Source organism: Schistocerca americana, chromosome 7 (assembly GCF_021461395.2).
Source record: "Schistocerca americana isolate TAMUIC-IGC-003095 chromosome 7, iqSchAmer2.1, whole genome shotgun sequence".
NCBI lineage: Eukaryota > Metazoa > Arthropoda > Insecta > Orthoptera > Acrididae > Schistocerca > Schistocerca americana.
In genome coordinates, this window is record NC_060125.1 from 503,943,218 (window position 1) to 503,969,284 (window position 26,067).

Here is a 26,067-nt window from a genome sequence, read left to right on the forward strand (position 1 = left end):
ACTCAGTACGTTATATGTTTTGACGTCCCTGACGCTTGTCTTCTACTACCAGCACGTGACTAACTACGATAGGGAAGGATTATTGTCTCTAGAATAGCTAGAATTTTTGTTTTGAAAAAAATTGCAAGCAAGAAAACGCCGAAAGTATGAGAAAATTTGGTGCTAGACAGTCAAGTAAACCTAGAAGTATCATAACCCTTTGGTAATAAAAGTCGTGTAGACTCCTAAACAAGAATACACGTGTAGGAAATTTCCCATAGCATTGCCTCACATCACATTTTAAATAGTGCGAAATAAAGAAAGTAGAAGTATTCTAGTGTCATGAGACTCCGTCAATACATCGGAGTTAAAGAGGAATGATATGAAAGGTGTCTCATCAACACCCCCCGCCCACCCCTGTTATACTTCACCACAAACGAATTAATTAATACTCAACGAGAAATCTACAGTATCTTCATTTCAGGAGACCTAAAGCCTCACGACTGAACCACCAATATTTGCGTCATAACTGAGACACTAACAGAGACTCGATCATGGATACTTGCTTTTAGGCAAACCGGGTGTGGCTCCCAATTCAGCTTTGGAGTATTATAGGGAACCCAATGTGGAGCCAACTCGATATGATTTAGCTAGTATTCTTTGGCACAGCAGAATGCCTTACTTATGCTTACATCAACAACGGCTTGCATGTCGTCTGTGGAGAAGCCGTCGTCCCCAAAGTAGAATTGCTCCAGCTGTTGCGCCGCACGAGTTCGCTGTTCCTCCGTGGGGAGCGGCAGCTGGGAGCCGACCAGCGCCGTGAAGTTCTCCTTCATGTCGGCGATCCCCACTTCCGTCAGCAGTCCCGCCGCTGCAACACACGCACAGCTCTCCAGCAACAGCCAGACATTCCATGAACGATAGCGCTGCATGTCCAGATTAAAGTTTCTAGCAGAGGCTAATGAAATTTACACCAAGATTTCAGTCATTTAGTAGAACGTCCTGGTATGCAGTATTTATAAGTCGATGTTCACAGCAGGTTTCTGGTCTGCATACAGCGGGTAGGCACACATATTGAGTAATATCCCAGCTAGAGGCTATACTTATGTATACTTCTCCATAAAGCCAGCTCGTTGTTTAGTGTTGTCACCAAAAGTCTCGAAATGTACTTGAAAGATTTACTTTAGATTTTTACACGATACTCTAATCACATTCCGTCCGAAATAGACTACGTATGTGTCAGTACACCAAGATATAACCATATATATAATGTACACTAAAGAGCCAAAGAAACTAGTATACCTACCTAATATCGTATAGGGCCCCCGCGAGCACGCAGAAGAGCCGCAACACGACGTGGCATGGACTGGACTAATGTCTGAGGCAGTGCTGGAGGGAACAGACACCATGAATCCTGCAGTGCTGTCCATAAATCCGCAAGAGTACGAGGAGGTGGAGATTTGTTCTGAACAGCACGTTGCGAGGCATCCCAGACATGCTCAATAATCTTCATGTCTGGGGAGTTTGGTGGCCAGTGGAAGTGTTTAAACTCAGAAGAGTGTTCCTGGAGCAACTCTGTAGCAATTCTGGACGTGTGGGGTGACGCATTGTCCTGCTGGAATTGCGCAAGTCCGTGGAAATGCACAATGGACATAGATGGATGCAGATGATCAGAAAGGATGCTTACGCACGTGGCACCTGTCAGAGTCGTATCTAGAAGTATCAGGAGTCCCATATCACTTCAACTGCACACGCCCCACATCATTGCAGAGCCTCCAACAGCTTGAACAGTCCCCTGCTGCCGTGCAGGGTCCGTGGATTGATGAGTTTGTCTCCATAGCCGTACACGTCCATCCGCTCGATACAATTTGAAACTAGACTCGTCCGTCCAGGCAACATGTTTCCAGTCATCAACAGTCCAATTCCGGTGTTGACGGGCCCAAGCGAGGCGTAAAGCTTTGTCCCGTACAGTCATCAAGCATTCACCAGTGGGTCTTCGGCTCCGAAAGCCATATCCATGAATTTGTAAGGTTAGCACGCTGACAAAACGGTTCAAATGGCTCTGAGCTCTATGGGACTTAACATCTGAGATCATCAGTCCCCTAGACTTAGAACTACTTAAACCTAACGAACCTAAGGACATCACACACATCCATGCCCGAGGCAGGATTCGAACCTGGGACTGCAGCAGTAGCGCAGACTGAATCGTCGAGAACCACTCGCCCACAGCATGCTGACACTTGTCGATGGTCCAGCACTGAAATCTGCAGCAATTTGCGGAAGTGTTGCACTTCTGTCGCGTTGAACGATTCTCTTTAGTCGTCGTTGGTTTCTTTCTTGCAGGATCTTTTTCCGGCCGCAGCGATGTCGGAGATTTGAAGTTTCACCGGATTCCTGATGTTCACGTTACACTCGTGAAATAGTCGTTCGAGAAAATCCCCACTTCGTCGCTACCTCGGAGATGCTGTGTCCCGTCGCTCGTGCACCAACTATAACACCACGTTCAAACACACTTAAATCGTGATAACCTGCCATTATAGCAGCAATGACCGATCTGACAACTGCGCCATTATTTTTTCTTTATTGTATTTCAATTCCCCATCGGGGCGGGCTGGCAGCAGCATATGCGCTGCTCTTCAGCCGAAAGACATAGAAAAAACAATAGAAGACATTTAAAAATAACAAAGGAGAGAATATGGTGAACATAGATATTAAAAAAAGGGAACATCATGGAAGGCAATAGGCAAAAAAAGGGGCGACTGTAAAATGGAGATAAAAAACTGTTTAAAAGTAGCACACACAAAAGCCACACACTGCGACAATTAAAAGAACACAAGGCACAGTATGACTGGAGCATAATAACAACTACGCCAGACACTTGTTGTCTTATATAGGCGTTGCCGATCGCAGCGCCGAGTTCTGCTTGTTTACTTGCCTCTGTATTGAATACGCATTCCTGTACCTGTTCCTTTGGCTCTCAGTGTGTAAAGGGGAAACTTCGTTAACAAATACCTCAAGAAGGTATTGACCGAATTACTTCAGATTTTTACACTATACTGTTCTAAACATTAAGACGGACGTAGGCCATATAGTTTTTAAGCAGTAATGTACAAGTTCTCTGTTATAACCGACTGAGACATAGAAAACGCTGTGCTGTAAAAATAACGCGGTTCCGATTTCTTTTTCGCAGTGATTTTTAACCACGATAGAAGAACATGTAAACCATTACACAAACTTTTTCTCCCATGTTGACATTATTTCTCCTTGCACATATTTTCAAACAAAAATTATATACACAACAATGTGCTGTTATGTTTTCTTCCTTGCCGTCGGTTACACGGAAAATAGGAAAACTGTATTTTTAGCTTATCTGCCTATTACTAAAATACTATTACGGAATCTGAATCGTCCGATGTATTGTAATTCACCGAGCGAGGTGGCGCAGTGGTTAGCACACTGGACTCGCATTCGGGAGGACGACGGTTCAATCCCGTCTCCGGCATCCTGATTTAGGTTTTCCGTGATTTCCCTAAATCGTTTCAGGCAAATGCCGGGATGGTTCCTTTGAAAGGGCAAGGCCGATTTCCTTCCCAATCCTTCCCTAACCCGAGCTTGCGCTCCGTCTCTAATGACCTCGTTGTCGACGGGACGTTAAACGCTAACCGCCACCACCATTGTAATTCACCCCTTCGTAGACTACAACTATGTGAAATACTGCCATTGAGGCTACTATCCTCGTAGACCCAGCACCAGGAGAAGTCTCTCATACCCGGTATATCAATGACCCCAACCGATTTACCACTGATTTTAAGCGAGCTTAACACTAAATCAAGATTTCGTTTGCAATAACAATCAACAAGGGTAAAGGTCATAGAGTGGAACAAGAGGACAGAGGGAGGGGGGGGGGGGTGAGGTATTGGAAATAGAGAGGGGGAGAAGGAGGTGGATAGAGAGAGGAGGTAGTAGATGATGAACAGAGAGAGAGAGAAGGTGGAGGAGAAGATGGACAAACAGACGGGGGCAAGAGTGGGGAGAGATAAGGGGAGAAGGTGTTTTATGTTAATACGTTCCTATGGGAACAAACTGCTGAGTGTCCCTATGCTTACACTACTTAATCTAACTAACGTGACAAGGCGCCCTAGACCGCGCGGCTACCCCGCGAGGCGGATTTTTGTGATATATATCCAGTACCCATAGATATTTAGCAGTTGTTAAGCTCTGTAAGGTTCTTTAGTATTGTATAATGCTGTGCTAAAACTGTCTATGCTTAATTTTTTTAGGTCCATGTTTGTTTGGTAATTCAGTGTAGTACTGGTCATTGCAATTGGAACACCAAAAAGCCGGCATGCAGCAAAGGTAAATCTGGGAACAAGTTTACTTCGAGCTTGGGTATGCATAAGATTACTATTTCACTGCAAATGCCAAAAATAGGTTTAGTTTCGTCATTTACATTCTGCATTAAGGGAAAATTAAGCGGTCACGGTCCCATTTAAATGTTGGTTCTTTGTAAAAAGGTCATGTTATGCCTCGTGAAAGAAGGAGAAACATCTATAACAACGTGTCGGAATCATACGACTTTCATGCATCTATTGATTCGTTGGATTCAGGGGTAGTTCAACGGCCTCCCGACTAGCGCCCGGGATGGCAGACATTTTGTTTGCTAGGCCGTCAGGGTTACACATCGACGTCACGTACACTGACAGAGGGATTAAGATTACTTGCAGCAGGACAAGTAACCACACTTAAAAGTCCACTGACATCTGGAGCACAAGGATTGTCAGCACAGTGCCCATCGTTGCTGATCCCCAAGGTGCGAAAGTATTAAAGTTAGGCCCTCCGAGTGTGGTACGTCCAACGACAACAGTGGACGCAAGGTTGGCTGGTGACGCGGACTTCCCGACCGTGGTCTATACAAGCTGTAACGTCAACGTGGCTGCATTCCAGACAAATACCCCCGGACGAAGACTTCCTAATACATATTCCAGTTACATTAATGAGACCACAGCCTACGTTCGACGTCAACGTGCAATAATTACTCAGAGACGTAGCACTAATAGTGAAGGAAATGTAAAGCGTGTAGGGGAATCTGTAAAAGAGCGCACATGTAAATGAGTGGATGAAGTTCTGTAAAAATATGTGTGTGAGGAAGAACAACAAAATGAGACAGTAGAAGAAAAGAGCAGATGTCTTTCGAAAATTGATAACACAGAATTTAAGGAACCTCAAGATGGCCTTACAAAACTGTAAAAACTGAAAGGCTCCTGGAACGGACTATTTAGACATGGAACTTTATGAGTACCTACCATTAGGATAAGCTACTTGACTTTTTAAACAAATGCTAGTAGTGAAAAAAAATAATAATGTACTAGAAAAAGCTATGGCAATACCCATTTTTAAAAGGGCGATGGAGGACAGACTATGGAAATTATAAAGGTATAAATCTCTTAAATACGGTATACAAGAAATATGTGAAGATAATAGTAAATAGAATTAGAAAAATCGTAGACGGCATGTTACTTGAAGAAATATCACGTTTTCGAAAGGAAAATTTTGCTATCATCTTTTCCTTAATAAAATAACAGAAAAAAAATAGAATACATTTTAAAAACCCTCATAGTCTTTATAGACTACAGTAAAGCTTTTGCTAATGTGCACAGAGGAAAAATATGGATTATCTTGTGACCGGAATGGGTCGAGACCGGCGTCAACCGGAAATCGCCGGTACAAGGCACACACACGCACGCACACACACACACACACACACACACACACACACACAACAGGGATGACTGACAACGCAGACCACACGGCGAAATACCACTCCCAGACCAGAGAGAAAAACCAAATCGGCTGTCGTCAACGTCCACGCCTTCTGGCAGGCAGTCAAAATTGTAGGATCGAGATACTAGAGAATAATACGGAAAAAGGTGAAATACCACTACAATTGACCGAAGTTACGCGAAGTATATGCAGAGGAACACAAATAACTGTAAAGCTAGAATCTGGAAACATCGCCCGTAGAAATATTAATAAAGGGATTGGACAATGGTTATGTATTTCGCTGATACTTTTTATTCATAATTTGTGTTTAGACGACGTTATGAGGGAACAGAAACAACGGATTATGAAAGTTAATATAGAGGAGAGCTTCAAAGGAAGAGATTTTATCAAAACTATTATGTTTGCTGATGACCAGATTCTTGCTGCGAACAACGAAGACAACTTGAGAGAGCGGTGTATAAACTATGTAAAATAGCAATGCAACATAAATTAAGCATGTCGATAGATAAAATGAAGTCCATGGCATACCGTGGCTCACAACCCTTAAGACTTAAATTCATATTAGAAACAAGACAATTAGACAAGCTAACAACTTCAGTATCTTGGGCTGTGACATATAAAGGCGAAGTCGATGTTGAAAAAAAGGTTGGGAGATTCAATATAGTGTGTGACACCGTCAAGCAATCGCTCAGGCGAAAAGTTCGAAAGGACACCATGCTATAATTGTTCAAAGTTGTAGCAGTTCCACGTGGACTACATTGAAGAAGCAAGTGTGAGAGTAAGAGTATGAACCCTAGAAATAGTAGACTCAAAGCAGCTGAGATTTGATTTTTGGCAACAGTACAGGGATTGATAAGAAGAGACAAATGAAATAAAGACATAATTGGAAAGGATGTAGGGACTTACGACTTAAATGAACAGATTAATGAATACAGAAAAGGATGGAAAGAATATATAGAAAGGCTGCACAATGAACGTACACCAAAAGGACTTCTACAGTACATCCTTTAAGGAAGAGTGGACATTGGCAGATCCAAGAGAAAATGGGTAGAGCAAGAAGTCGCAAAGGACCAACTGGTCTAATGCTTGAGAGAGAAGAAGAAGAAAAAGAAAGAAAAAACAAGCTCGATTTGTTTTGTGTTTCACTTTTGTCCACCCCCCCCCCCCCCCTCCCGCTCCCATTTCCCATTTGTGAAATCATTCCTAGTCATTCTAGAAGTCACAAAGCTCCCATAATTTCACAATCGGTTTTAGATAGCGCAATGAGGTTGTTGGTAAACTACGCCGCGCCAAAGTGGGTGCATTTTGTTGCAGAGTTAATATTAGATATTTTGCTTTCATTTACCTAGACAGTAATTTTTATTCTTAACGACATACATAATGTTTCTGACGGTATTTGATAACTCGTGAACTGGTGATTACAGTTACATAACAGACGCCAAAATCTTCCACAAAATAAAGTAGTTACTGGCACCAAATCGCTTCGTTGAGAAGGCAAGAAACTGATGGCTCTCCCTGATGGTTTTCGTGGAAAATAATGTATAGTTCAAATAAATGAAAATCGGCAGCCACAGAACAATGGCTTGCAGGCTATGTTTTGAACAGGTTGCCCACTTTTAGTATTGGCAATAGCCAATGCCTCTCAACGTTCTATTATCCTTCGTAAGAGGCTTACAGTTACCTCCAAAACACAGGAAGCGTTATTAAAATTTGAAATGCAATAAACTCAAATTAGTGATACGAAATAAAGAACAATAAAAATGTACTCTGGCAGAAGTAGTACTGTTACAAAGACATGCTGTAAACAGAAGTTCACGATGAGAGCGGCATGATGATATGGAACCCACAAAGGAAGCGATAATGAAAATGTTGTGGAAAACACTCCGAGCAACTTATTGTTTAGTAAAATTCTGACAACAGTTTTACTGGCCCACAGATGAAAGTATGTGGATAACTACATTAGTAGTGGATCCTCCTCATTAAAAATTTGAGTTTTAGCCTCTACATTCAGTTCTTTTCATTCTTTGTTATGAAATTTGTTACTTAATTGAATTTAATATACGAGGATGAGCACTGATCTAATGGGTGTAATTCGTCCTTAAGCGTGTAGTTATGGTGTTGATTTATCCATCAAAGTGACTAAATCAGTTGCCCCTACTGCTAAAACCTTCAATGCCCTCCCGAATACTGATGATTACGGAGACAACAATTTCGAAGTGCGTGTTCTGTTTCACTTGCAGTGCGAGCTGTCATCGACATTGCATGGGCAAGTACCATGCTGTGCCCCAGCCAGCGACAGGGACCACGTCCACTGTCATCTGTGAATCAGGAAGTTAATTTATTCGAGCTACAGCGCAGTTTCAGACTTAGACTGCATATTTTCTTTATTTCAAATGAAACAGCGTCTAAGATATTTTCTGGAATGTACTGTGCGCCCACGATCTTGTGAATGGAGTGTTTCAACCAAATACGCAGAACTAGTTATCTGAGTACCCGTGAGGACACGTGGAACTACAATGAATACAAATACATTACCGTTTGTGGAAATTGTAACACCAAGAAGGAAACACATGAATTCACTTAATTTAATACCACAAGTTACGTACATGACAAGTAACGAATGACTACCTTTTCAAATCTGTACATGTCGTTTGAGCCCTACTATTCACTATGTCGCGTGGCCACCATGCGGTGCAATTACAACTGCTATACGCCGTGGCATTGAATCAATAAGGTTCTGAGTACGTTCCTGAGGGATTTCCCTCCACGCAGTTTGTATCCGAGCCCACAACCCCAGTTACTGGAGGACCGTGACGCACTAGGTGCCGACCAACCATATCCCAGACATGTTCGATGGTCGACATGTCTGGCGAACGTGCAGGCCAGGGAAGCAATGGTAACCGTCGCTCCTCGAAGAAGGCCCGTACATTCCTCGCAATATGTGACCGGGCATTGTCCTCTTGAAATGTGGCCTACGGAGATGCCTGAAGCAGGGGGAGTACCTTAGGCTCCACAACCTCCATTAGGTACCGGTTGCTGTTCAAAGCGCCAGCAATACGTACGAAGCGAGATCGGTTGTTGTAGCCATGGCTCCCCAAACCATCACACTTGGTGTTTGTCTGCTATGCCACCCCACAATTCAACCCTCCAGGTTGCGCTCACCACGGTACCGCCGGACACGTATGCGGCCATCGCTGTAGGATACGTTGAAGCGGGACGCATCCGAAAAGAGTACATGTTACCACTCAGCAATCCAGTGACGGTGTTCACGTGTCTATTGCAGTCGGAGGAGCTTGTGGTTTCTGGACAATGGATGCCGACGTACTGGCATGCAAGCAACCAGTCCAGCCTGCAGCAGAAGACGACGGACAGTCGATGCAGACAAGTTCACACCTGTTGTAGTGCTCCAGCGACGAACCAACACTGTGGATGACGCTGTACGGTCCGTAATGGCCATGCGGACAAGATGATGGTCATCCCGTGCTGTGGTCATGTTCCGTGGTCCAGTTCCCGCTCGTCGCTGCGTACGACCTTTCTCTATCCACTGTTTCCACACACGCATCGCTGTCGTAGCAGCCTGCCCTGTGCGAGCCGAAATGTCACGGTATGACAACCCCGTTTCCCGGAGACCAGTCATTCTGCCCCGTTCGAACTCGCTCACATGCCGACATAGCTCCCTTCGAAGTGGACGAGGCATACTGGCACTCATTGTATTGTTTCCACCTTGTGTGACAGCTCTGCACCGACTACACTAGGCGCAACACTGACCCTGTCGGACCGACACGAGATGGCTCTGCTCGGCCTACGTGTACCCTATCTCGGTGCAAAAAGTATCACGTTCTGCTTTCACACCCGTCGGCACTTCCACCAAGCGTGGCGCTAATCGGTAATTCCTTCTCGGTGTTGCACTTTTCACAAACGGCAGTGTACTAAAAAATTTATAGTCAGTCACATGTGATTGCAAGCGTTGGCTGTGAAGCAAGGGAATTCAAAGATTTTGTTACGTACAGAGATATACCACGGAACCTTCTCCAGAAGTGACGCCAAGAATGATGGGGACCTGGTTGTAGCTGCCAGCTCTGAGGACGTCTGCTGGAGGATCGATGATCACTGCAGAGTCCGATGGTGGCTCCACGACGGGGACGAAAGCCAGGTGCACCGGGCAGCGCTTTTCCTGCAAAGGGAACATTGCGTTAATGGTGCAAGAGGTGTTAGCATGTCGTACCTCTAAATAAGAATGTTTCATCACAACTATACACAAATTATCACTTGGACCACAAGTTTTCTAAGTTAAAATGAAAAGAGAAAAGTACATGCATAGTAGTTCGGCACTACAAGAATTAGGTTACAAGTTAAACGTTGGTTGCATGAGACGATCCTGAAGGAGAGGAAGCTAGTCTCCAGACAGTGATATTTCAGGATTATCTCCCCCTCAGCACCAATTTATAGTGGAAAGGACGACATATAATGGGTTTATAGTAGCAACATACAGCCTGAGGACAAGATAATATATGCCCTTTTACTAGCATTATACATGGAGTTAACAGATATCAGAGTAAGTATGAATTACTCGCGACATGAAGACTTTTAGAAATCACCGTTTTTGATGAGTAAGTGTATCTTTTGGCATGTAATAATAATTTGATCGGTAGGTCGAAGGATCTGGGCGTCCCAGTAACATGTAAAGGAAAATAGAAGCAGGTAATAACTTCTGCCGGAGACGCTTGGCTAATATGTATAATCTGAGGCATATGAACATTAGCTGGGAAGTATCTATCTAGGCGTAAGCAATGACAGTCTTCATATTATAAAAAATTTCGCCTTAACAGCATAACTTTTATTGTACCCCATCTAATTTCAGAACTTTCTTCAGATACAACTCGAAAAGGGACGTTTGTATCTGAAGTCGGATGTGGTGTAATAAAACATATACAACTGAGGCGACATTTTGGATAATGTATTCTATAAGCAGTTGCAGTTGTTCAAAAGCAGAGAAAATTGGTGTGGAAGTCAAGTGTAGTCGTTGCCGGTGGATGCCTGGTGGAGTCTGACCTGGTCACTGCGACACGTGCAGCCGACACTTACAAAGACTGCTTTTCCCCACGAGCAGTTTGGATGTCACCCTACAGCCCAATCTGGAATCAGACTATCACTCTACAGCGGAGTGTGCGAGGATATAAAGTTTCAGCCTAATCTGACTACACACCAAATGGACACCATCAGGTAATGAAATTTACTAAGCTGTGAACAACAGTGCCCTCTGCGTCTGTTTTGTCTGTTTCAAAACAACAACTATTACCCAGGTTATGTGCTCCGAGTTAGATATTAAAACAGTTATTTTATTATTGTTTTCTGATCAATCTTAGTGTCTAATGGAAAGACATTAACTGATTGAGAATAGGTTTTCTAAACACGGAAATAAATTTAGAAAATAAATAAAAATTTTTGAAATAAAATCAGTTACGAATTACTTTAATTACAAACCGTAACTGACATATCTAATACTGTAATTTTATACTGATTACTAATACTGTATTCAAATGCAATTTTTATAGTGAATAAAGATAATTAATACCAATCAATTCCTAGCAGGATAGTAACACATACATAGCCATCGACATATAAGTACACTCCCAAAATAACTGCGGATTATCCCGTTGATATCAATAGATCTCAGAGTATTTTAGAGGATAATTTTTCTCTTTTGTGCGCCTTTTGTTCCTTATAAGTGCCTGATGTGCATTCAGGAAAACAGGTGATAGTAAAGTTGAAAAAATGTAATGAATACACAACGTGAACAACTGCAATATGCATAATGGTAGACAATAATGTTCTTCATTTTATCCAACTTAACAGATTTGCACACACATTCCGACAACCGGTTAATGTGCTCAGTATGGGGTGTGACCCCCTCTGGCAGAAATACAGGCCTGACAACGACGGGGCATGCTGTGAATGAGATCATTAACCTCATGTTGAGGCAATAACGCCAATTCTTCCTGGAGAGCTGTCCGCAAGTCTTGGAGAATAGTTGGTGGATGTTAAAGTGATGCAACCCGTCTTCTTAGTGCTCCGCAGACATGCTCTATGGAAACGAAATTGGGACAGCTATCAGGCCACGCCACGCGTTCAGTATCTTCCGTTTTCAAGAAAACATCAACCGCTCTTGCTTTATGAGGTCGATCATTATTGTCCATCAATACGAAGTCTGGGCCCGCGCCACATGGCAACAACCTCACATGAGGTCCCAGGGTCACGTCGCGATACCTGACAACAGTTAAAGTTTACCGATTCACCCATACAATTTCATAAAGAGGTGTTTATGTGATCAACATAATCCCTGCCCACAACATTAGGGACCCTCCTCGATATCGATCTCTTTCGATAATATTTGGGTCCCGAAATCGTGTTCCACGTCCCCTCCACATGCGAATGCGTCGAAAATCACTCTCCAGATCAAATCGGGACTCATCTGTGAAAAGAACATTGGCTTACTTTCGACCGCCCAGGTGGCGTGTTGTCGTCTCCACTCTAGGCGTTTACTTGTGTGAAGAAGCATCAGAGGTAAACCTGCAGCAGATCTACGACAATAAAGGCTACTCTGCTGAAGCCTTCTGGACAACGTTTGTCTCGATACAACACGTGCAGTGGATACTGCGAGGTCATATTCCAGTTGCCGTGCAGTTCTAACGCGGTATCCTCGTGCACTTAAATCCAAATAGCGGTCCTCTCTCTCTGATATCACACGTCGTCGGCCCTGACCTGGTCTTTGGGATGCTGTTTCGGTCTCTATAAATAATGTTGCCACATCCAAGAAACAACAAATTGATTCACATTAAGCCATCGAGCCTCATTAGTTTGCGACTATCTTGCTTCCATTCTTCTTATGGACCCCCATTTCATTCTTAGGACGTTAACTCGGCCAGAAGTTGGACACACTGTGAAACAAGACTCATCCGAACAGATGACATTCTTCCATTTCTTCATAACCTAGAATTTATGGCTTTGGCAGCACGTTTCTTTTTACAGGTATTTGCACTACAGATGAGTGGTTTTGGAAGTCTAGCTTTCCCTGCAAGTCTGTGCTTACGGCGCTCCATTCGTGTTGCTTTTGTGCTGACAGGGTGACATTCAGTTCTGTAGTGACTTTTGCAGCTGTCGTCTTCTGTTTCTCGTTACAGTCCTCTTCAATGACCACCCGTCACTCTCATTCAACACACACTCTCGTCCGGTTTGTGCTTTCCCTGTATGGTATAGAAATCTTCGATGCGGTGCCTTTTGAAATGCCAACCACTTTGGATGTCTTGGATACGGAAGCAACCACCATACGACCACCAACGATTTGCCCATGTTCGAATGCACAATGCACTCAGAATTACACAGAACACTATAGGTGCAAAGGGTTTTCTTCGTAATAAATGTTCGTATTAAAGAATGCGAATCACTTTTACGCGCTGATGGTCGGCCGTCTCGCTGCATTCCTTGTTAAACCAACGATGACTGGATTATTTCGTTAGGAATTGGTTGGCAATGATATAAAAAACATCGTCGCTGTGTGATTGTGTCGAAGTCTTCGCATTAGTTCCCTTGCGTGCTTAATTAACGTACAGGGTCATGAAATAAATCTCAGAGGGATTTCGTCTGACATAACGCACACTGTGGTTCTAAAACTTAGAAAGGCTACCTCTTCCAATTTCTAAGAGTCATAACTCTCTTCAAAACTCCATGATATATGGAAAAAGAGGTCTCCCACAGAATATGGGTTAGAATGTACACAAGAGAGAAACAAAAAGAAAGGGAACCTCCTCCAAGATTACTTAGGGGCAGACACACAGGAGGTCTGTAAGGCATTTCAGTGAATAGTATACCTGTTATTATTAAACTGCTACTAATATTTTCTCCTCATCCATGATGCCATTCTTTCGGACGTCCTGCGTAACATGTTCAGGAACTTTGTATTTGCTTGAGCAGGTATTTCAACCGCAGCTCGCTGTTGAAATAGTAGATAAAACATAGTCAATTGGCGCACTTACGAAATGCGAAAGTGCCACAGAATCGTCAGTGGCGAGGTCGGAGTAGTTCACAGAGCGAAGGAAGGCGGCCAGCCGCGCGTCGTCGTCGTCAGTGTGGTTGCCGCCCTGCGCCTGGAACCCTAGCGCCTCCGCCATGCGGTACGCCCTCTCGCGGGGTTTGTCCGTCAGCGCCCAAGGGGTCGTCGCTACCCCACTTTCCATGATTACTCCGCTGAAGAGCCCTGCCAAGAAATTTCTCCCTAAAATTAAACACGAATCATTCCCACAATGAAGGAGTTACGAATTAAGTTGGTATCCTAGTGTGGTGTATTGATTATATATTGTGCATTCATAAAAAGAAAATAAGCAGTGTCATGTCATTCTTTCAGTACAACTTTCACAAACAATACACCCTCAGATTTGCGATCATCGGAAAATAAGATTACATTCTTAAGTCCGTAGGCGTACGATTAACTAAGAGACGAAGCACAAGCTGGGGAAGGAGAAGCTAGAATTGTAACAGAACAGCGCTACATTTACATTTGCGTGTGTTGTTGATCTCTATTATGATTAATTAAAGATGATTGTGGGGAGAGAGATTTCATCAAACGAATGTAAAAGTATATTGTGCTTAATAATTCTTCATTGTCAAATACTTAGGGATGTAAATCGGTCATGTAAAGGCTGAGCCCTTCTTGAGTATGCTATATTTTATTATTATGAAAGGAGTAATATTCTACCAAAGAAATGAGAAAGCCATTACGCCATATAGTCTTGCATATTTGAAGGAAGACAAGGCGTTTTGCCGCGCGGGATTAGCCAAGCGGTCTGAGGCGCTGCAGTTATGGACTGTGCGGCTGGTCCTGGCGGACGTTCGAGTCCTCCCTCGGGCATGGGTGTGTGTGTTTGTCCTTAGCATAATTTAGGTTAAGTAGTGTGTAAGCTTAGGGACTGATGACCTTAGCAGTTAAGTCCCATAAGATTTCACACACATTTGAACATTTTTGAACAAGGCGTTCTACTCCAATCTATTCCGTTTAGGCTTCTCTGGAGTCAAGTTGTACTGTTTACGTGTGATAAAGTGTGATTTTTATCGAGGGTGCATTGTATTACACTGCGAAAGATGCAGAGCGATACCTAAAAGTAGCCTATGGTTAGTACTCATGCAGTGGTGCTAGGAACAGAACGTATTATCTATACGTAGACTCCAGAATACGAGGTAATCTGTTTCTTTAGTTTACAACCTGGCGAGCTATACTGCAATACTGTGATTTCTTTGGCAATCGAACGAGCAGCTGGCACCCGTGGTTATGATCAACCTGAGGCAGATCACCTTTTATTTAATTGTTGTTTCTGATTCTTGATCGCGTTTAGCAAGCCGGCATCTCATACACGAAAAGGTTTTGCAGTTTAAATATTTTTCTTTTTTTGGCCCCGTTGTTGAGCAGGTCTTAGTATGATTGTGCCAAGAGAACAACGTAAATAATGCAATATCAATCTGATTATTCTGTGTGGAATCCCTCATCTTTTTTGGTATCAAATAATAACTCTGAATAGCAAATTTCAGTTCTTTGCTGCTATTTCGCTCTTTTCATCAGTCTGTTTAAATTACTGAAAGTACTTCTGCAAGACAGTAGCACTGAATTGTCGCGTGGCTTGTACTGGTGGCTTATGCGGAGGTAGTTGCAGAACTGATATCGTCTTTTTAATTCAGTAGATAGTTTAATTCGGAAAAACTTCTGCTCCGAGCAATTAATTAGGACAGTAAACCAATAAGGAGAAACCAGGTACAGAAAATGAAATAAAAGAACAGGTCCCATGGTACATTTACCTCACCTTCAGGGCGTCAGTTATCGAGTGGGCAAGGTGCTTCACAGAGGGGGCACCAAGTCAGTTTTCCAGACTGACTACTGGATCCAGTATTTGGTAAGGTCGGCTGAGGGTGCGCTAAAAGGCTTCAACGCCGCAGGTGAAATAAATTGCGAGAGCGTTGACACCTACACTGAGGAAACCGGGAGGCCTGTCGGCACTCACGTAGCAGAGCATGAGCACTATGTTCGGTTGAGGCGGCACAACAGATCAGCACTAACGGAACACCACCGTGATTGCTTACTTGAGAAAGAGATGTGGATGCACACCCGCAAAATAACAGCAGCGATTGACATCCTGAAACAGGGGATCTTTGCCTCTCGCGGGCAAGTGCTCTACCAACTGAGCTACCCATGCACGACTCACGCCCCGTCCTCACAGCTTTACTTTCTGCCAGTACCTCGTCTCCCACCTTCCAAACTTTACAGAAGCTCTCCTGCGAACATTGCAGAACTAGCACTCCTGAAAGAAAATATATTGCGGAGACATGGCTTAGCCACAGCCTGCGGGGTGTTTCCAGAATGAGATTTTCACTCTGCAGCGGAGTGTGCGCTGATATGAAGCTTCCTGGTAGATTAAAACTGTGTGCCGGACCGAGACTCGAACTCGGGACCTTTGCCTTTCGCGGGCAAGTGGTTGGGTAGCTCAGTGGTAGAGCAGTTGCCCGCGAAAGGCAAAGGTCGCGAGTTCGAGTCTCGGTACGGCACACATTTTTAATCTGCTAGGCAGTTTCATATCAGCGCACACTCCGCTGCAGAGTGAAAATCTCATTTTGGATCCTGAAACAGCTTCACAACATCAATAGAGGAGACAACTACAGACGCTAGGAGATCTTTCTGCCAACGATCATGATATGACGCACCACGTGTGGCAGAAGTGCACCAGTCTAACCGCACACTGCTGCAACCTGCATGTACAACTGGCATCATTTCTCCTCATGTTCCCCAGAAGCTGATTCGTAATGGGCATTCATTCACAGCGCGACTGGTCCACCGACCCGCTCGCCGACCTGTGCGACTGTGAGTGGATACCGGCGACTGTTTGCCAAACCCTACCTGGTTGCACTGACGGAAGTGTGGGTTGGCTCCTAGCGGTCGAGGCAAGTGGGTAGAGGTCCGTTGATCGAACCAACGGACGTAGACCACGGATCCGACCGCGGACTCATCGTCAACGAACAGGTGAACAGGGCGGGACATTGAAGCACACGTTACCCACCAATCTAGTCTTTCCCTGAAGGAACTTGCTATAATAGGCCAAAACGACTACTGTAGTATTTTAACATTTTATGTGCTTTAGAAGACGCTGTGTCAGTACACACAGAAGAATTTTAATGAGATAGTCGAAAGAGGCTGTAACAAAAACAAGAAAGAAACTGAAATATTTATGTAACTTTGTCAACTGTACTGATACATTTGCTTTTCGTATCTTGTTTAGGAGTCTTCCAGTTCTTGAATAAATGCACGTGGTTTATGCTCTTGACTGCTTGAGAGATGCTCACCCTTGGTCGCCGGTGAGAGAAGGAGGTGTGATACGGAGGAGCCACCTGCGCTTTCCCCGAAGACGACGACCCTGCTCGGATCTCCCCCGAAGGCTGCGATGTTCCTTTGTATCCATTGTAGCGCCAGCACCTGGTCCTTAAGGCCCGCGTTGCCCGGGATGTCGTCGTTCTGAAGGCTCAGGAAGCCTGCCGCAAGCCAACAGCATCACCAGATATATTTTCCTTCAAAACATAGACTATCAAACGACAACAACAATGTTTATGCTACCTAAAAGTTGCTTTACATCTCTCTCTCGAAATCTGTCATAAAACCCAAGGAGAGTCTGGTCGTATCTAAAGTACACCAGTGGCTAGATACAATCAATACCTTCACTTTCCGATGCTACTGAAGACAGTGCCACCAAAGTAGAGTTACCAAATACAGTTTTCCGAAATTCCTTCACCAAAGAAGACGACGTAAGTAGTACAGAATTTGAATCAAGAACAACTGCTAACATCAGTAACTTAAAACTAGGTATCTTCGGTGGAGCGAAGCAGCTTAAATCGCTTAATAATGGCAACGGCTCCAGTCCAGATTGTATACCAGTTACGTTTCTTTCAGAGTACGCTGAAATAATAGCTCCATACGTAGCAATCATACACAACGGCTCGCTCACCGAGAGAGACGTATCTAAAGACTTGAAAGTAGCTCAGGTCATTCCAAAAACCCCGAAAAAAATAAGTGCAATCCACTAAATTACGGATCAGACGTCGACTTGCAGCAGGATTTTAAAACATATATTATGTTCAAACGTTATCAAATACCTCGAAGAAATCGATTTATTGACAGATAGCCAACACAGTTTCAAAAAATATCCTTCTTATGAAATACAACTACCTATTTATTCTCACGAAGTGATGAATGCTATCAACAGGGCATGTCAAACTGATTCCATAATTTTAGACTTCTAGACGGCTTTTAACACCTTTCCTCACAAGGAACTTCTAATCAAATTATGTCTCTACGACTACCATCTCAACTGTGCGATTGGATTCATAATTTACTGTCAGAAAGGTCACAGTACGTAGTACTAAAGTCATCTAGTAAAACAGAAGTAATATCTCGCATTCCGCAAGCAAACATTATAGACCTTCTGCTGTTTCTGATCTACACTGTTTGGGGACGATGCTGTCATTTACTGTCTTGTAAAATCATCACATGATTAAAAACAGTTACAAAATTATTTATTCAAGATACCTGTATGATGCGAAAAGTGGCAATTCACTCTAAATAATGATATGTGTGAAGTCATCCACATGAGTACTAAAAGGAATCCACTAAATTTCGGTAACACGATAAATCATACAAATCTAAAGGCTGTGAAATCAACTAATATTTCGGCTACTATTATTCGTAATTGGATCGATCGCATAGGTAATGTTGTGCGAAAATCGAGCCAAAGACTGCGATTTGCTTGTAGAAAATGTAACAGGTCCACTAAAGACACTGCCTACACTACGCTTTCCCGTCCTCTTATGGAGCATAGCCCCGCCGTATGGGATCCGCATCCGCACGGAGAGATTTAAATGTTCGTTTTCTCCGCTCGCCGTTCGAGAGTGGAACGATAAAGAAATAGCTTGAAGGTGGTTTGATGAACCTTCTGCCAGGTACTTGATTGTGTATTGCAGAGTACTCCTGCAGATGTTGATGTAGATGTAGTTTTTGATATCCGACACAGTAGGACTCTACAGCAAGCTAAGCAATATAGTGTTTTCCGACGTATCTGAGAGATGACTAGTCACAGTTTGCTTGCCTAATGGACTGATCTCTTGGTATCAGTTTATTAATTATGTTTTTGCAGATTGTGGATGTATCAACAGAGTAAGTGGCTCCCTGAAGCTCAAAGTGACGTATTGATGTTCAGAAGCAGCTAGATAAGCATGGGGCCTGTATGTGGTATATGGGTATATTATCTCTGGTAGTAGATAAAAATGAAGCAAATATGCTTCAAACGTATCTTCACAATAGAAATGTCAGTTGCTGCAGATAAGTGCATATCGCAGGGATATATATATATATTTCTTACACATCAGTTTCCATAGGACCAAATTGAGAAGCAAATCTCCAAGATCATAGAACGTGTCAGTACATGAAATTATAACATAAAAGTAACAACAGATAAAAATAAAATGTTAATGAACCCGAAGAAGAAGGAAGTCAATCCACAAGTTTAAGTAAAGACAATCAGCAATACAACATGAATCCGCTTAACTTTTCAAGGAACTCCTCGACAGAATAGGAGTAACCCATGAGGAAACTCTTCAATTTCAGTTTGAACGAGCGTGGATTACTGCTAAAATTTTTGAATAAGAGTGGTAGTTTATTTAAAATGGATGCAGCAGTATACTGCATACCTTTCTGCACAAGAGTTAAGGAATTCCGATCCAAATGCAGGTTTGATTTCTGCCGAGTGTTAACTGAATGAAAGTTGCTTATTCTTGGGAATAAGCTAATATTGTTAACAAGAAATGACAGTAAGGAACATATATATATAGAGAGAGAGAGAGAGGCCAATGTCAAAATAACCAGACTCATGAACAGTGGTCGATAAGAGGTTCGTGAACTTACACCACTTATTGCCCGAACCGCCCGTTACTGAGCCAAAAATATCATTTTAGAATGGAAGAGTTACCCCAAAATATAATACCATACGACATAAGTGAATGAAAATAAGCAAAGTAGACAAATTTTCGTGTCGAACGATGACTCACCTCAGATACCTTTCGAATAATAAAAATTGCAGCATTAAGTCTTTGAACAATATCCTGAAAGTGGGCTTTTCACGACAGTTTTTCATGTATCTGAAGACCCAGAAAATTGAACTGTTCAGTTTCACTAATCATATGCCCATTCTGTGAAATAAAAACGTCAGGTTTTGTTGAATTGTGTCTTAGAAACTGTAAAAACTGAGTCTTACTGTAATTCAACGTTAGTTTATTTTCTACAAGCCATGAACTTAGGTCATGAACTGCACTATTTGAAACCGAGCCAATGATGCACACTACATCCTTTACTACCAAGTTAGCGTCATCAGCAAACAGAAATATTTTAGATTTACCCGTAATACCAGAGGCATATCATTTATATAAATAAATTAGATTATCCTTAGATTACCTGTCCTATGCTCATCCAGATCAATTCTCAGATCTACATCTACATCCATACTCCGCAAGCCACCTGACGGTGTGTGGCGGAGGGTACCTTGAGTACCTCTATCGGTTCTCCCTTCTATTCCAGTCTCGTATTGTTCGGGGAAAGAAGGATTGTCGGTATGCTTCTGGGTGGGCTCTAATCTCTCTGATTTTATCCTCATGGTCTCTACGCGAGATATACGTAGGAGGGAGCAATATACTGCTTGACTCTTCAGCGAAGGCATGTTCTGCCGGCCGCGGTGGTCTAGCGGATCTAGGCGCTCAGTCCGGATCCGCAGGACAGCTACGGTCGCAGGTTCGAATCCTGCATCGGGCATGGATGTGTGTGATGTCCTTAGGTTAGTTAGGTTTAATTAGTTCTAAGTTCTGGGCGACTGATGACCTCAGAAGTTAAGTCGCATAGTGCTCAGAGCCATTTGAACCGTTTGAAGGCATGTTCTCGAAACTTTAACAAAAGCCCGTACCGAGCTACTGAGCGTCTCTCCTGCAGAGTTTTCCACTGGAGTTTATCTATCATCTCCGTAACGCTTTCGCGATTACTAAATGTTCCTGTAACGAAGCGCGCTGCTCTCCGTTGGATCTTCTCTATCTCTTCTATCAACCCTATCTGGTACGGACTCCACACTGCTGAGCAGTATTCAAGCAGTGGGCGAACAAGCGTACTGTAACCTACTTCCTTTGTTTTCGGATTGCATTTCCTTAGGATTCTTCCAATGAATCTCAGTCTGACATCTGCTTTACCGACGATTAATTTTATATCGTCATTCCATTTTAAATCACTCCTAATGCGTACTCCCAGGTAATTTATGGAATTAACTGCTTCCAGTTGCTGACCTGCTATTTTGTAGCTAAATGATAAGGGATCTATCTTTCTATGTATTCGCAGCACATTACACTTGTCTACATTGAGATTCAATTGCCATTCCCTTTACCATGGGTCAATTCGCTGCAGATCCTCCTGTATTTCAGTACAATTTTCCATTGTTGCAACCTCTCGATACACCACAGCATCATCTGAAAAAAGTCTCAGTGAACTTCCGATGTCATCCACAAGGTCATTTATGTGTATTGTGAATAGCAACGGTGCTATGGCACTCCCCTGTGGCACACCGGAAATCACTCTTACTTCGGAAGACTTCTCTCCATTGAGAATGACATGATGCGTTCTGTTATCTAGGAACTCTTCAATCCAATCACACAATAGGTCTGATAGTGCATATGCTCTTACTTTGTTCATTAAACGACTGTGGGGAACTGTATAGAACGCTTTGCGGAAGTCAAGAAACACGGCATCTACCTGCGAGCTGGGTTTCACACGACCGTCTTTGTCGAAACCCATGCTGATTCCTACAGAGTAGATTCCTAGTCTCCAGAAAAGTCATTATACTCGAACATAATACGTGTTCCAAAATTCTACAACTGATCGACGTTGGAGATATAGGTCTATAGTTCTGTACATCTGTTCGACGTCCCTTCTTGAAAACGGAGATGACCTATGACCTTTTCCAATACTTTGGAACGCTACGCTCTTCTAGAGACCTACGATACACCGCTGCAAGAAGGGGGGCAAGTTCCTTCGCGTACTCTGTGTAAAATCGAACTGGTATTCCATCAGGTCCAGCGGCCTTTTCTCTTTTGAGCGATTTTAATGGTTTCTCTATCCCTCTGTCGTCTATTTCGATATCTACCAGTTTGTCACCTGTGCGACAATCTAGAGAAGGAACTAAAGTGCAGTCTTTCTCTGTGAAACAGCTTTGGAAAAAGACATTTAGAATTTCGGCCTTTAGTCTGTCATCCTCTGTTTCAGTACCGTTTTGGTCACAGAGTGTCTGGACATTTTGTTTTGATCCACATACCACTTTGACATAACTCCAAAATTTCTTAGGATTTTCTGCCAAGTCAGTACATAGAACTTTACTTTCGAATTCATTGAACGCCTCTCGCATAGCCCTCCTCACACTACATTTCGCTTCGCGTAATTTTTGTTTGTCTGCAAGGCTTTGGCTATGTTTATGTTTGCTGTGAAGTTCCCTTTGCTTCCGCAGCAGTTTTCTAACTCGGTTGTTGTACCACGGTGGCTCTTTTCCATCTCTTGGCACATACTCATCTAACGCGTATTGTACGATGGTTGTGAACTTTGTCCACTGATCCTCAACACTATCTGTACTTGAGACAAAACTTTTGTGTTGAGCCGTCAGGTACTCTGTAATCTGCTTTTTGTCACTTTTGCTAAACAGAAAAATCTTCCTACCTTTTTTAATATTTCTATTTACGGCTGAAATCATCGATGCCGTAACCGCTTTATGATCGCTGATTCCCTGTTCTGCGTTAACTGCTGCTAGATGACACTGATTCCTACATCTGACTCACATTCCTCAGGATGAAAGCAGTCAGTGTTGATGTACTTGCCACAGTTTCTATTTTTCTAAAGTATCTGCGTCATATTTCATACGAAGAACACAAAATTAGAACCCTGTAACTTGAAAGCGCTTTTTACGGCATCATCGCTGGTCCTTAGTGATGCGGTAGGACTCTGGGCAGAATAAAAACGCGGGGAGCTTGTGAGACAGACACCCTTAGGCAGGTAGTAGACATATTGGAACAAGCCGTGCGTAAGGAAAGCTGGCAATAATTTCAAGATTTTCTTTCATTCCTCCGGGATCATTTTTCATACAAACGAGCTACGGTAAAAGGCGGGGTTTGTTTGTGGTCTGCAAGAATTCCTGTTTTTTTTAACTAACAAATACAATGCTTGTATGTCACATAACATGGTATTTGACGTTATTTACTGTGCTAAGTGGCTTGAATATAATGATCTTATATATAAATGCATGAGTTTCAGGGGAACTTTCACCTCCCGCTGGCCGTATACTTTATTTTCATACTAGCTGCCAAACCCGACATTGCCCAGGTATTCATTTTACCAAATTTCTATTAGAAACGAAAACAAAAAAATTAACAGTATTTTTAATGTAATACCGATAAAATTTCATTTCCATACATTCGTGAAAACACCTTTGAAATTATCACCTAGTTCCAATATCCTGGGCGCAGTTGCTTCGTGTGTCTGCAACGCGATTTTCTATACGTGTCTATTTTAACTCCTCTTCATAGCTCTATAAACGGCTGTTGTTTTCGCCTACAGCCTTTTGCACTTCACAGTTGATAGCTGTCAAAAGGGCTGCCAGGTGGCAGGGATTTCGTTAAGTTGGTTCAACCGTAGGAATGTCTTGGTCGTAAAGAATAAATGTATTAAGAATTCACGCATGATGCGACATCTTTCCACACATCTCAGTGTTTATGGGGTCATATGTCTCTGTCTATGTGAGTACATTGATATATTTGTGTAGCAACATTCAGCGACATTTGTGGATACTGTCTACGAAATGTGTTGCGAATAAATTTTAAACATCATACACAATGCGGCAGCCTTTCACGCATCCCATTGTTTATGACATCATATCTCTTGAACTATGACGACCCGCCAGGGAGCTACTTCCTGGACTCGGGTAGGAGCGCCGGCCCCAGATCGAATCCTCCTGGCGGATTAATGACCTTTTGTTTCGTGAATCGTTACACTTATCGAAACGCGCTTTCCGGCAAATGTTAGAGCGTCGAGGGGCCCGTATTTTTTGTTTGGTTAATGTTTTTAGTGCTGATAGCAGCGGAGACATTGAAGAAGGTACGTTTTCTTAAAGGGAACCGTGTACTTTTTATAACTGCATTCTATAGCTCTTGTGAAGACAATTTCAGTGATACAGCGTTTGTTAATGTTGACTTTGAAACCCGTCGTTAGTTAAATTAGAGAAATGTCCTAGAATTTGAGAGCACCATGGCCGAAACGGCATAGCGGTGCAAACACCGCCAAGCAGAGCTCTCGTGTTATTTTGTTTACTGTTTCACTGCAGGCCGCTCATTTCTGCTTCAACATTCGTTGCGTGCAGACGTGTACGCCAATGAGGGGAAATAGGATATACTACTGTTATATAGTTGATGTAAAATAAACGCCGTAAGAACAGTACAGTGATATTGGGCTATCTATCCGGATAACCATTTTCCGACACTCCAGCCAGTTGCACGAATTATTAAGAAGGCAGTGCGGACAGGCTGCTTGAATGTCAAAAACCGGACTAGAATGAAGACTGCAACCGACAGAGAACACGAAGTAGCTATTCTGACTACAACGCTAATGAAACCGCACCGTGGTTGGAGACATGTTGCCAAGGAAAGTGGAATCAACGAGACGAGTATCATTCGCATCTTGCATCGACAGAACTTCCATCTCTATCATCTGCAACTATATCAGGCACTCACCGACGATGATCTCAAACGTCGTACAGAATTTTGTCGGTTTGCTCTTTACCAACTGAGGGACGACCCTAGATTTTTCTAAGGTGCGCTCTTTACCGATGAAGCAACGTTTACTAACCACGCTAACTTAAATTTACATAAGATGCACTACTGGGCAGCGGAAAATCCACACTGGCTTCGTCAACAGCTGTGGAGCGTAAACGTACGGTGCGGCGTCGTAGGAAATTACAGTGTGGGACAGGACGAAATTCTGCTGTCAAATGACCTGCAAAGTCCCCCGATTTGAGTCCTTTTGATTTCTATCTTTGGGGAGCACTCAAAGACGCAGTCTATGACGAAGCCCCAACGATATGTGTTACCGAATCGCCAGTGCATGCCCTACCATATCATCCACTGTTCACCGTTCTTTCTAACGGCGAATGCAAATGGCCTTTCAGTCCATGGTCAACAGTTTGAGCACATGTTTAAACAAAAGATGAGACGCTTTTTGGAAGATAAAATTTTATTATGTGACTTAGGTGGTTACCAAATCATTGTTAGTGAATTGTTTATTTCATTTATGTGTGTACTAAATTGCATTGCAGTCTCAAATAAGTCGTCAGTGTGTATTGCACGCATCTATTAACACTATCATTACGCTCTTACGTTCAGTATGAAATGACGTTTCGTTAAGAACAATATTTGTTTTGAGGTGCACAGATGGTCACCAATGCATTTTTAATAAAATATTTAGTTCAACGAATGTGTCCCATATGCTATAATTTAGATCAGTATAGGTAGAGACAGTTATCCGGCAGCACGTGTTTCATCTCTGACCACGTACCGGAAAAGATAGGTCAAATCTTCTTTCTAATATTTAGATATTTAATACGGTAGTGGCTTTTTGCAGCATGTAAGAATTCTTCATTTTTGAAGAATGAACGGCTGATTTCTCTGTTTCAGCTCACGTGTATCTGGGAGGAAGCACAAATGTGAGATAGTTTTCCTAAGTCCTAGTTTCTAGCATATGACGTATTTCCATTTGCAACACTCGTCGATGAACCTGCATCTAGGTTGTACGTTGGTTCAAGCGGAAAACGCACGCCTACCTTACGGTATAAAACTACGCAGCCGGGTCCGAGACGCCTGCTTGCCAGTGTTTGCACTGCTCATGCTGTTTCCGGCCGCCGTGCTCTCAAGTTCTAGGGCATTTCTCCAACGTTTTTACGACAGATTTCAATGCCAACAATAACATGCGCTATATATTGTATTTGTCTTCTCAAGAACTATCGAACGAAGTTATAAAAAGTATACAGTTCCATATAAAAAAACGAACTTACTTGAATATCTCAGTTGATACCAGCGCTAAAAACGTTAACCAAACAAAAACATGCGTGGCCCCCGACTCTCTAACATTTTCCGATAACTGAGTTTCGATATGCGTAA

At 42.9% G+C, this 26,067-nt stretch overlaps 1 protein-coding gene across 1 annotated transcript in view; it reads right to left on the bottom strand.

The window, feature by feature from the left end:
• Positions 1 to 629: 629 nt before the first annotated feature.
• The window catches only part of LOC124623044 (acetylcholinesterase-like), a 60,277-nt gene continuing 34,839 nt past the window's right edge, over positions 630 to 26,067 (bottom strand). Inside the window, exons 3-6 of the mRNA XM_047148836.1 lie at positions 17,140 to 17,325; positions 13,794 to 14,014; positions 9,769 to 9,934; positions 630 to 850 (exon numbers count right to left, since the gene is read on the bottom strand). Of these exons, the coding sequence (XP_047004792.1) occupies positions 630 to 850; positions 9,769 to 9,934; positions 13,794 to 14,014; positions 17,140 to 17,325 (794 nt within the window). The remainder of the gene's footprint in view (positions 851 to 9,768; positions 9,935 to 13,793; positions 14,015 to 17,139; positions 17,326 to 26,067) is intronic.